General features: G+C 33.2%; 1 protein-coding gene and 1 pseudogene across 9 annotated transcripts in view; one reads left to right on the top strand and one right to left on the bottom strand.

The window, feature by feature from the left end:
* The window catches only part of Ptpn4 (protein tyrosine phosphatase non-receptor type 4), a 169,947-nt gene that overhangs the window by 115,683 nt on the left and 40,423 nt on the right, over nucleotides 1-13,841 (top strand). For all 9 annotated transcript variants that reach the window (XM_058583265.1, XM_058583266.1, XM_058583267.1 and 6 more), the window contains 3 exons: nucleotides 802-870; nucleotides 5,057-5,182; nucleotides 7,684-7,842. In XM_058583265.1, coding sequence (XP_058439248.1) covers nucleotides 802-870; nucleotides 5,057-5,182; nucleotides 7,684-7,842 — 354 coding nt within the window. The remainder of the gene's footprint in view (nucleotides 1-801; nucleotides 871-5,056; nucleotides 5,183-7,683; nucleotides 7,843-13,841) is intronic.
* On the bottom strand, nucleotides 10,522-12,461 carry LOC124101117 (cytoskeleton-associated protein 2-like; annotated as a pseudogene).

Genomic DNA, 13,841 nt, shown 5'->3' with positions numbered 1-13,841 from the left:
TGATGTACTAGAAATATATTCACACTTAAGTAATGAGATGTCACAAATCTTAAAATTCTCTAAGAATCAACCCTTTATTAACAAAGTTGGTGTGAACACACTGGTGTACAAAGGAGGATAATCAGATTCCTTGCATAAAGTGTTACTGATCAACTAATTGGTTTCAAGATAAATATCTTAGTGCCCAACTCCTAATGTTATTTCTGTCCTTAGTTTTCCTTTCTATATTTGGAAATCTGAAATTGCCCCACATCTGGACATGTAGGGAGTTGAGGATATATGTAACAGTCCTCATTATCTGTATGATTATTAGCAGTTGAAAGGAAGAAAAGCTTGCCCAAAGAAAGAGCAGTTCTCCCAAGATCATCCCCCATGTTTCAGCTCCTTGCTTAAGGAATAGTGGAGACACTAGCTAAACCCCAAACCTGTGGGGACAGGACAGGGCTGGTAGAGTTTGTTTAAACTAGGGCACAACAGCCTGTTTCTTACTCTAGAGAGAATGTTTTTGCAGGGCAGAACCAGGAAGGAATTCTTCTCACACAAAACTATTTTGCTCATACTCTAAGTATTTGAAAATAAAATGTCTGTGGAACACATGTCTGTTCATTAATGGGAAAACTTCATCCATCCAGGTAGAACTGGAATGTAGTTCCGTCTAATAGTCTTATTCTGCTTTTGTTGTCATTATTGTTGTTGTTGGAAATGTCTTGTCTCATACAAAATTGTAATATAATCATATTGTGTGTTGTCATTTTATCTTGTAGTTCTCTTTAAGATATTGTACATATTTATGTATTTCAGTGGGAGAACTGAAGTCCAGTCAGTTCAGTATGGCAAAGAAAAGGCAAATAAAGACAGGGTATTTGCAAGGTAAGCCAATTCTGTTTCAGTGTCTGAATTTTTTTTGAAGAATTAAAGTTATTAAAAATTTTTTCTAAATGATTTCAGAATAGTCACAAGTCCTTTTCTTTATTCACACAATTGATTTGTTTTCCTTCCTTCCCCAAATGAAAATTAATCCTTTTTTTTTAATTAATGAAAATGAGAGATAGGATACATATTTAAATTTAAAATTCCAACATTGTCAAATATCCTAAAGAAAAATTGTCATCCCAAAACAACCATTTTAAATTTTTTCCAGGGTTTATTCAAGATTTTTCTGTGCATTTATAGATTTATGTATGTATATATTTGTTTCAAAATTGTTTCATGCTTTCTGTTGCTTGCTTTGATCACTTAACATATCACGCACATTTTCTTTGATACTGAAAAAAATCTAATCATTTATAATAGCAGTAAGTCTTTATAAACAGTTAAATACTTTTATAGTTAAATGTAAATCTAACTTTTGAGTTCTTTCCTTTGCCCCTGCCATGTCCCTGCCTTCACAGTAAGAGTTGTTGCTAAGACTATTTGTTACTGTCACAGTAATATGTATTAAGAGCTTATAAAAATAAATAATAACTATGAGCTACTTATATTTAAAGCAAAAAATTGTAGAAAGATGTATTTTGTGTTTGAGTAAAATTTACGTACCTTTTTTCCTTTCTTCTGGGGTTACCTTCTTTCTGATTTGTCTATGAATAATCTAACAGGGAAACAGTCTATGAAAATGGCTTGGTGGGAAGGATTCAGCAGGTTAGGGATATAGCATTTTGCTGTGATAAGTTTTCTTGAATTTTAATAGTATAATTCATTTTAGCATTTGTTCAGAAAAGTTTTGAATTCAGTTTATTCTTATATCTTAGTTTTAGATTTATGAGGGGAAGTTATCTTTTTATTTAATATAAATTTTAGTGGCTGTTATTTTGGAAGGGAGGAAAAAGTCAAAACACAGAGATGGTTATCCTAATTTACATGATTCCTGAAATTACTCAAAATCCTCCTTTTTACAGTGCTAGACACCATTATTTCCAGTTAGTAATAAAGACCTGTACAAAGCTAAAATGCACAGTAAGTGTTAATATAAAATTGTTTTCTTTGCAATTGCTCTTAGGGAAGAAATAATTTCCTTATCAACTTTATTATTCTAACTTAGAATGAATTTTTTCTAGCTCTGAGTATTATAATTTATTTTGTAATACTCATTTAAGTACTTATTAAAATGAAAATATTTTTCCTGTTACAACTGCACCAGAACAATATCCTTAAGCCTTTTTCTTTCCTTTCCTAACAGTAAGCTTTTTTCTTACTTAATATTTACTAAAAAAAAATAAAGATAAAATTTAAAGATAGCTATAATATTATGTCCATGAATACAGTATTATAAGTGTATTTTTACCATAAGGTTAATAGCAAATGCAAATGGTTTCTGTTTTATTTATTTATTTACTTATTGTTTATTTGTTTATTTGTTTTTTGGTAGTGCTGGGGATCAAACCCATGGCCTTGCACATGCTAAGCAAGCACACTCTCTCTGAGCTGTCTCCCCAGCACCACAAAAAGTTTCTTTATTAATATCATTTTAATATTTTTGGTCATATCAGCTTTTAGAAACTATACCTACATCTTACTTGTTCATTTTGTGTAGTCATTATTAAAATGTGAAGTTAATAGGTTATTTTATAAAACAAGTTTGCATTCAGTGAACAGTAGAGCTGGAATTCCAACATGATAATCCTCAAATGTCTATTCTGTTCCTTCTGTTTTGCTGGAATTTTATGAATTCTCCTTGAAGTAAGAAGTCATCAACTGGGAAGAGGTTTTAGTGGTACTGGGCTATTTTATTTATCCTTTCATGTTTAAAAGACTAGACTTTCTGGGATTGTTTTCCTAATATAATATTGTTGTGATGACCTGATACATATACATCAAATTTCTGTAGTAATTTCAGCAACTTTTAAATTATTTTGGCAAAATATTAAAGAATTCCAGAATTTCTCACCTGTTTTGAAATTTTAGTTGACAGTATAAATAGATAGAAAAAATTTCTTCTTAAATTTTTTATTATAAATTTTATAGCATTTTTTTCTTATTTCAACTCTTCAAATTGCTTTCACACTTCCTCAGTTATCATATAATAATATCTAAGAAGAAAGCAAAACAGCATTCTCATACAACAGAAAAATAGGTGCCATGGTCAGAAAATAAATTTACCACATTGCAAACACACTGCAGTGTGGTATTTTTTTCTCTGAAATTTCCACACTCAACAGGAAACATAGACAGCAGGTTTGAGTGGGTGGGTCTCTGAGGTTAAAACTGTTAATAAAATAAAATACCTGAAATTTAGCTTTGAATTCGAAGCATTCCAAACATGCCTAGTCTTATGAAGAAGAGTAAAGAGTTTTGACGGTTTATAGTAGGTGAGTATACTGGATATTTTCTTCCTTCAAAGGATTTTTTTCCTTCTCTTAGAAAATGAAAGTAGTTGATGTCCTAACTATAGATAGTGAACTCTCTTACAGCTTTCATTTAGTAGTCTTAAGATATGAGGGAAGAATAGTTTATAAACCTTAAGGATTAGCACTAATAGAAGAGCCATAAATGGTAAGTTATGGTAAGTTTATTTTTAAAAAATGAATGAAATAATACATATTAATTTTGTTTTGATTGATATGAACATTTGCATTGCAGTGTGAAGGAGTTGAACTAAATGGTATCCTGTAACTTAAACTCATGATAGTGGGAAATATTCATATTTAAATTATTTTGAATTTACTTATGGAAAATGAAGCTATGTCTTTTTGTTTAACCAACATTATATCTCTTTTTTTTTAATGCCCATTATTTTTTAAATTAAGGAGATATTATTATACCAAACTAAAAAGTTTTTGACTATGAATTCCTAAAATGCTAGGGCATTTTTGTGGTTTGGATTCATAAGTAAATTAAGTTAACTCATGTTAGTAAAACTAAAACATTGCTCTGAAAATTTAATTATCACAAATCATTAAATTCGGAGGTAATGTGAAGGGCATAAGGATCATATTATACCAATAGATATAGAAACTTAACTGATTTGTTAGGGGAAGGCCAGAACTAGTATTCAGTTCTCCTTATAATTATTTTAATGCTTTCTACTATATACGTGACACTGTTTCAGTTGTAATTGTGTGACTTAATATTAATTTGCCTTATGCCTTGCTTAATAATCTTTTTTATTTATACAAAAGTGTGCATACAGTACATGACAGGTTGGGGGGGTGGCAAACTTTAAGGGGAAAAGTCCTAATAAGTTAGAAAAAGAAATCCTATGAATTATAACTAAAAATAGCTTTGGTTTTTTTTTTTATTTCACACAAAAATTCTACCTACATTTTTATGATCTCCTTTTTTACTTTTGTAATGGGGATTTTTTTTTTTTTTTAAAGACAGGTCTTGCCGAGTTGCTTAGTGCCTTGCTAAATTGCTTAGATTAGTTTTGAACTTGCAATCATCCTGCCTCAGCCTCCCATGTCACTGAGATTATAGCTAAGTGCCACTGTGCCTGGCATGATGTAGTAGGATAATAGAATGTTTTTAAAAAATTATGATGTAACGGAAAATAACAAACATTTTATGTGGTGTGAATTTATTACAGAAATTTTAAAAACCTGGAAGATGATTTATTATATATTTTTATATAAGGAGCTTAATTAATTGTATTAGCCTCCATATAACCCTGAATTTCTAAAAGCTAGTTTAAATAGATGCCATACATTTTCAATGAATTTTGACCAGTTTTGGAATTTGCATATTAAAAAGTTTGGGGGTTTTTTAGTTGTTAACACTCCTAAAATTCTAAGGGTTTATGATCTCTGCACAGATCAATATCAAGATCTTTTTATTTGAAGATTACTTTTAGTTCTCATATTTATATCACTATGATAGCTGACAAGTAATCACTCCTCACCACAAGACAGAATAGTTAACCTTCTAAAATGCTTTTGTAAAAAAGAAAAATCCACTTTGCTATTATAAGAAAGTTTATACATAAGAAAGAAATAAATTGCATTTATTTGTAATTTATGCTGACTCATCTAGAGTGTAATCTATTAAAACACTTAAGAATTTGGTTTATAGTTTGGACTATAAAAATAAAACTCTTAATGTATTATTTAAATTATTTCTGCAGATCCCCAAGTAAACCTTTGGCACGGAAATTAATGGATTGGGAAGTAGTAAGCAGAAATTCAATATCTGATGACAGGTTAGAAACACAAAGCCTTCCATCTCGATCTCCACCTGGGACTCCTAATCAGTAAGTACTATCCAACACCAAGTTTGTATTTAGCTAGTTGCCAGATTATTAGCTGTATATTTCCATGAGTGTCTACATAAAAATTTAACTCTTTTTGATCAAGTATGTTTTTTGTTGCTCCATAGCATTATATCCTCCTTGCTTATGGCAAAAGTGGCATGGAATAATAGCTTTGGAGAATGAGGAAGTAGCGCATTGACCCTCAGTTTCCTCAGTAGTTGTCCTTCATAGTAAACGTCACTAATGAATAAATTAAGATCTATTAGTGGACTTAAAATCTCTTCAGATTGTTTTTTACACATCCTTTTCCATGTGAATTCCCAACAGAATTTCTCAGTGTAAAGATTGTTTGTAAATGCTTTACAAAATGATGCTATTCTCTTATATAAAACCCCACCCTACTATAGGGGTGTAACTTTGTGATAATGTTTGGCTTAGCATGTGCAAGACCCTGGGTTCAATCCATAGCAAAGCAAAAACATCCCATTCATTTTCTGTGGCCTAGAAAAGAATTTACAACAGTAGTCCCCATAAGCTTAGCTTTATCTATGCTAAAAAGAACTTTGTGATTTAGCACTTTTTATAGCATTTATCATAAAATGCTTTTGGTGTTAATAATAAAACAAGGAGCTTGTGACCAAAGGTATTGATTATTTTAATTTTATAATAGTAACATTATGTTCACCTAATTAAGATAATGGTAAACAAATGTGTATCAGCACATGAACCAAATGTATATACACCAAACTTTGTTATCCTATAAAGTTCATTTGTAGAATACTTGAATTTTGGTATAGAATATTTGGTATATATTATTTTTTTTGGTACCAGGAATTGAACCCAGGGGCGCTTAACCACTGAGCCACATCCCCAGCCCTTTTTTATAGTTTATTTAGAGACAGAGTCTTGCTGAGTTGATTAGGACCTCACTAAGTTGCTGAGGCTGGCTTTGAACTTGTGATCCTCCTGCCTCAGCCTCCAGAGTATTTAGGGTTACAGGCAGTAGTCACCATGCCTGGCTAGAATATTAATGTTTGAAGAAGTCTTCTTTAGAAATATTTTATACACATTAATGTTCAATAAGTTTTCACTAAATTCTAAAAGCTAAATCACTGATGGGTAGTATCAGCTGAAAAATAAACTTCTACCAATTGGACAATAAAAAGTATATGTATAAAAAAAAATTGGTTCACAAAACTTTATACCTAGGTGTCTTCCTTCCTGCTAGATAAATTGGACTATGTAGTTTCTTTTTTGTTTGTTTGTTTGAACTCCATAGTTTCTATCTTGCCCATTGCAGATTACTGAGTTAGTTTGCCTTATAAAATAAGGTGTATGCTCATCAGCTTGTTTGAAGAAATTTTGGAACCTTCTTTTTCGCTCCCTTTTGCAACCAGACATTTCTCCATTTGTTACCAGCACCACTAAATAATTATAATGAGTTATAGATGACAAAAGAAAAATTAAAACAGATGATTAATTACTTAACAGCATCTTATTAAGTTTTCGGATTAATGAAACAATTTTAGGTATTTTTAAATTCTAAATAGCTAGTACAGGGTAGTGGTTAAGAATGTGGACTTTAATAGTAATAAGTGTGTTGCATCTAATTATGGTAGATAGTAAGGCTTTTTAAACTTTGAGCAAATTAATTAATTTTCCTCATCTACAAAATTATAAGAGTGTCTTTTAATATTTATTTATTTTTTCGTTGTGGTTGGACACAATATCTTTGTTTTATTTATTTATTTATTTATTTTTATGTGGTGCTGAGGATCGAACCCAGGGCCTTCCTTGCACATGCTAGGCAAGCACTCTACCTCTGAGCCACAACACCAGCCCCAACAGTGTCTTTCTTATAGTACTGTTTTGAGGACTAAAGAGGTAGTATATGGGGGCTGGGACTGGGGCTCGGTAGTAGAGCGCTTGCCTGACACGTGTAAGGCAGTGGGTTCAATCCTCAGTACCACATAAAAGTAAAATAAAGGTATTGTGACCACCTATAACTAAAAAAAATACATATTATAAAAAGAGGTGGTATATGCAAAATGCTTACAACAATGCGTAGTACATAATAAATTCTCTAATATCAGCTGTTTTAACTAACAATTGTAATGACAACAATTATTTATATGACAGTCATTTGTAAGGATAGAAATATGGTATTTGGTGCCTGTTCTTAGGATGTGAAATCCCATAAATAAAAAACAGAATTAAAAAAGAATTTAGACTAGAAGATATTTCTAAATCATTTATTCTAATCAATTTTATAAATTTTGGATAAGATATAAAATTGTAGTGACTAAAACCTAGAAACATTTGGATAGAGATAATAAATGATTGAATGGGTAAAATTCTTGTGACAGATTTGTTTGTGTCAGACACTTTGCTTAGTCAACATAGTTAGTCTTAAAAACACAATCCCCACTGTCTCATGCAACCATATTTTTAGGAAACTTGGAATATTTTAATTAAAGCTTTTTTTTCTCTTCTTCATTTAGTCGAAATTCTGCATTCACACAAGAGGGAACCCGATTACGACCATCTTCAGTTGGTCATTTGGTAGACCATGTGGTTCACACTTCACAAAGTGAAGATTTTGTGAGTCAGAGATCTCCATCATCTACACAAGCTAATAGCATCATTCTGGAATCATCACCGTGAGACCTTTTTTTATTTTGCTTCCTAATTCTATATTTTCAGATGCTAAAAATTATTTCATTAAAAATAATTTTTGATACAGGATGTTATTTATCTGATTTTTGAATATTTAGTATTTGTAAATGAGCCTATTTGTCCCTGAGAATTGTTTGTTGCCTCTTTCTCCCTTTACCTCTGGTTGCTACTATCTTTAATTTTAAGTGCATATGCTCAGATATTTGTGCAGCTTTTGTAGCATTGTGGTCAGGAAGTAGGGTAGTGAAAGGTACAGCTTTTTTTTTTTTTTTTTTTTTAAGACAGTGTCTCACTAAGTTGCCAAGGCTATCCTTGAACTTGCAATCCTCAAACTTGCCTCAGCTTCCTGGGTAGCTGGGATTACAGGCAGGTACCAATGCACATGATGTTTTCTTCCTTAATATTTTTTAAGGGGCTGTGTTTGCGGCTCAGTGGTAGAGCACTTGCCTAGCATGTATGAGGTATTCTCAGCACTGCATATAAATAAATAAACAATAATTGATAACTAAGAAAAAACATTTTTAAAAAGTTAAAAAATGCTTATTAAGATGGTTAACACTGAATAAGCCTTAGAAACCATGCATATATCAAATTTTTATACAGGTATTATTATTGTATACTTATTGGCTGCATAATTTTAAAACAATGGAAATTCTAGCTGGTAAGGTAGCACATACCTGTAATCCCGGTTATCAGGAAGATGAGGCAAAAGGATCACAAGTTTAAGGAGAGCCTGGGCAATTTAATAAAATTGTGTCCTAAAATAAAATTCAAAAAAGAAAGGGCTCGGGATATAAGTCCGTGGTAGATCAGTTGCCTAACATGCAATAGGCCCTGGGTTCAATCAATCCCCAGCATTGCAAAAAAAAAAAAAAAAAAGCACCGTGAACTTTTACTTTCTACAACATGAAAAGACAATAAATAAAAGATAATGTATAAATGGAATGAACATAAAGGACTAAGTATATGATCTTCAACCACATTCACATTATATATTAAACTGATCTTTTTATAATCCACTTATTTGAGACTGTGAGTTGACATGATACATGCCATTTAAATATTACTTCTTGGCCTTATAAAACAATTTCATTGGTATTTATGTGGGGAGAACAAAAGTATTTATTGTAACAATTATGTTTCAGAGGACATGATTTAAATGTGAACATATTATATAATGAAGAAGAAAGCAGTGCAAGTATTGGCTATTTTAGAAATGCTTCCTAAATTAAAATAACATTTATTAATTTATTTGGCACTGAGGATTGAACCCAGGGATATTTAATCACTGAGTCACATCTCTATGTTGCTTAGGCCTTGCTAAATTGCTGGGGCTGGCGTTGAACTTGTGATCTTTCTACCTTAGCCTCCCAAGTTGCTAGGTGGTGTGTATATACCACCAGACCAGACTTAAAATGACATTTATTAAATATTATTATATTTCCCTTCCCACACTCCATTCTAATAGATGACAAACTATCATATGAATCTATGAAAGTTAAAGTTTTAACATTGACACAGGTTACCAAGGGAACTCACATTAGATTTAAAATTGTGAATATTCACTGTATTGAGCACCTTTTTTTTTTTCTTACACGAAGTACCTTCACTTAAAATGGCATGTTTAGTTAAACTATTCTTGGTAACCTCATTTACAATCAAAAGATGAGCCAAGAGAGCACAGATACAGACTTAGTATCATAGATGAAAAATGATAGTGAACCAGGCATGGTGGTGCATGCCTGTAATCCCAGCAACATTGGAGGCTGAGGCAGGAGGGTCACAAGTTAGAGACCAGCCTCAGCAACTTGGCAAGACCCTATGCAACTTAGTGAGACCGTATTTCAAAATAAAAAGGGCTAGGAATGAGGCTCAATGGTAAAGTGCCTCTGTATTAAATCTCCAGTACCAAAAACAAACACAAAGAGATAATGAAGAACCATAGGCATTTTAAGGGATGAAACAGAGCACAACAGTCTAGTTAAATTAAGTTTGGTGGAAAACTTCATAACCCATAACATTTGAAGTGGGTTGATCTTTCTTTGTTCCATAAGGGATTCAACCTAGGGCCTCAGGAATATTCGGCAATACAGTCTACCAATTAGCTATACTTCCAGCCTCATTTTTACTTTCATACTAATCAAAGAAAGGGGCAGTGTGGTCATTCTGTTTTAAAAGCAGGAAGGTATATTATAAATTTGGTGGTTGTTTGTTAGTTATGGAGATTGAGTCCTGGGGTGTTCTACCACTGACATATACCCCCAGCCCATTTTACTTTGAGACAGTATCTCATCAGATTGCCAAAGCTGGTATCGAACTTACAGTCTTCCTGCCTTAGTCTCCCTTGTTGCTGGCATTACAGTGAGCACCGCCATGCCCAGATGACATTGAATTATTTTAAAATTTTTTGCTGGTGTGGTGGCACTTACCTGTAATCCCAGCAGCTTGGGATGTTGAGGCAGCAAGATTTCAAGTTCGAGGCCCCTCAGCAACTTGGTGAGACCCAAAGGCTAAAGGTATAGCTCAGTGGTAAAGCACCCCTAGATTCAATCCCTGGTGCAAATAGATAATAAATAGATAGATAGATAGATAGATAGATAGATAGATAGATAGATAGATAGATAGATAGATAAATGGTCAATGTAAAAACATAAATTTTATCTTTAACACCTCATTTTCTCATAATGCAACTGATATATTTTGACCAGATTATTCAATGTTTGTAACATTTCTTCTTTGAGGCATCCCTTTTTAATTATGTTCAGGCATTCAAAAAATGTTTTATTTAGAATTTTTTCCATAAGCAACCTTTGTTCCTCTTCTTTTGCCATGGTAGTCTGACAGGACCCAAATGATTTTTCATTTTGAACTTAGGCTCAGGCTGGGTAACTACTGAGTTAGGATGGCTCTTCATCGCTTTTGCTTTACCAGCTTTCCAATCACTCAGATGAGCTTTTCTCTTTTCTGCAGTTTCTCTGGACTGAGCTGATCCTCTCAACAATTGCTTTTGTTCTAGTATGTCTTTACTGGTGTATTTTTTTTTTTTTTTTAGCTTTTCTATCAGTTCGATATTAGACGATGAAGGAGGCCCGGCTACAATTTCAGATGCTATGGTGATGCCTTATATCATTTTATGTTCTGAGAACTGGTTTGACACTAGAGAAAATCATTTTTGACTGTAATAATTCTTTTTCATGAGGCCCTTTTTGAATTTTAACACTAGCAGGGATTCTGCTGGTTCCTTACTTCATGGTATCCTGGGTATTATTATGGTGACTTCTAATAGGATGTCACATACGTTGTGTGTTCTGGGATGTAGTGCTTACAAATTTAATGGTAGCATTCATACTGAAGGCTCCTCTTTCACTTCCCATTACTGGTGTTTACGGGCTGAGGCTTTGTGGCTTTAGAGAGAGTAGTTGAAAATCTGTGTAGTTGCACAACTCTTTGACTTGTAGAGGTTTTCTAAATGAATTAATATTAGACTGACTAGTTTGGCCAAGATAAGATCCTAGTACAAGTTTCTTGGGTGTATAACATCTTGCTTTGGTTTCTCTGCAGTCATTTGTTACTTTTTATTATTGCTTTTAGGGTGAAATACCTGGCTTTTAATGTCTTATTTTGACTTTGGGGATCACCTTAATTTGTAATGACTGCAGAGTTTGTCATCCTCAAAATTATGTTTCAGTTGCAGTAGTAGAATTGGTTAACTCATTAAAAGGTTTTATTTTAAGACAGGGTTTTTTGAAGTTACCCAGTCTGGGATCAAGCTTGTGATCCCCTTGTCTTAGCCTCCCAAGTAGCCAAGATTACAGACCTGTACTACTGTATCCAGCTCATTGTTATATTACTGTTACTCTTTTGATATTTTTTTCCTTTTTCTTGCTCCCCACCCTGCCTTTACACTAGTGGGCTAAGGATTGAACCAAAGGGTGCTCTACCACTGAACTACATCACCAGCCCTTTTTTTAAAATACATATATGTATATTTAGTTGTAGATGGACACAATACCTTTATTTTACTTATTTATTTATTGTAATTTTTTTTTAGTTGTAAATGGGCACAATATATTTATTTTTATGTGGTGCTGAGGATCTAATCCAGCAACTCGCGTGTGCTAGGCTTGCGCTCTACTGCTGAGCCACAACCCCAGCCTCATCTCCAGTCCTTTTAATTTATTGAAACATAAAATTACTTAGGCTGACCCTGAACTTGGGATCCTTCTGCCTCAACCTGTCGTATCACAGGGATTAGAGGCATGCTTCTTTTGATATTTTCTTTTTTACCCATTTTTGTTTAAGTTTCAGAATTTTTGTCCCTTCTTGGACCTGGTCCTCAGATGTCATTATTCTCTGTTCTCTACTGGATATCTGATTTTCTGTTTGTATGCAAAATGTTTTTTGTTTTTGTTTTGTTAACAAATGTTCCTTGAGCTTTTGTCGTCTTTGCGCTCGGAACATGGTCCAGGCCTTCTGACTCAGGAGCAGCTACAGGTCCATTGGGCACAGTTAGGGTGCTTATTGCAACCTGGGGTTGGGAATACATCTCCACCTTAAACGACTTGGATTCTCTCAGGCCACCACTGCCACACAACGCACGCATCATTTCTAAAGTTCATTTCTACATCACATTGCACCTGATTGATATATAAATTCAACTCCTTAATTTAGTATTTAGTCCATCAATTTAATATACTAATGATATCCTCACATTAATGTTCAATACCTTAATTTATTGGCTTATATAATACAGAGTTTCTATGTATGTGCGAAAATGAGTTTATAAAAAGTAGAAGATGTACCATTGTACTGTCATGTATAACTAATTAAAACAAATAAAAAAATTAATATTAAAAAAGTAGAATATGTACAAGACACAGATAGGTAAGAAGATTCATTAATTGTTGAGAAAGAGAAAGGAGTACAAGATATAGTGAATGTGAACAGCTTAAAGTGACAGAAGAGATGAATGGTCAGCAATGCGGTTGTAGGTACTCTAGAAAAACATGACTAGATATCTGAGCCATCGTTGTCTTTAGACTGGGCCAACCAGAGAACACTAGCTAAGCTATCAAGGCCTTGGTAACTTACATCTTAGGTAAAACATTTTGATGGTTTGTATATATTATGAGTAATGAATGAGTAGGACAGATATACATACCATAAATGAGTTAGCAAAGGATAGGATTGATGGAAATTTATTGTTTTATTATGTTAAAAATTAAAATTTTAAACTTTTGGGTTTTTTTAAATAATCATTTTCTTCTTTTAAAATTTAAAAAGTATAAAGTAAATTTTCTTTATTTTTTTCTCCCCTATATTGAATTCAGGGATGCTCTACCACTGAGCTACATCTCCAGCACCCCTGAACCATTTTTTTTAAAAGACAGTGTCTCAGTTAGGTGGTGGTGGCACATGCCTAAAATCCCAGTGGCTTGGGAGACTGAGATGGGAGGACAGAGTTCAAACCATCCTCAGCAAGCAGGGCTGGGGATGTGGCTCAGTAGTAAAGTGCCCCTGAGTTCAGTCCCCAGTACCAAAAAACAAAACAAACAAACAAAAAACCCAAAAGACAGGTTCTTGCTTAGTTGCCCAAGCTGACCTCAAATTTGCAATCCTCCTTGCCTCAATCGCTCTAGTTGCTGGAATTATGGGTGGGGGGCACCACACCCAGCTAAAGTATAAATATTGAGTCCTAACCAAATTATTTTAATCTACTTTTTTTTTTCTCTCTCTTTTTTTTTTTTTTTTTGTTGTTGTTGTTTTGTTTTGAGACATTGAGAATAGGGTCTTGCCCATGCTGCCCTCAGTAAACTCTTGATTCTCTTCTTTAGCCTCCCAAATCACTGGGATTATAAACATATACCACTACACATAACTTATTTTCTTTCTTTCTTTTTTTTAGGTACTGGGGATTGAACCCCCAAGGGTTCTCTACCCACTAAGCTATAATCCCTTTTATTTTGAGATAGGATCTTGTTAT

This window comes from Marmota monax, unplaced genomic scaffold (genome assembly GCF_021218885.2).
Source record: "Marmota monax isolate L192 unplaced genomic scaffold, Marmota_monax_Labrador192_F-V1.1 WCK01_AAM20220418_F8-fsc00121, whole genome shotgun sequence".
Lineage (NCBI taxonomy): Eukaryota > Metazoa > Chordata > Mammalia > Rodentia > Sciuridae > Marmota > Marmota monax.
The sequence above is the reverse complement of the archived record's forward strand: the minus strand, read 5'-3'. Positions and strand labels throughout refer to the sequence as shown.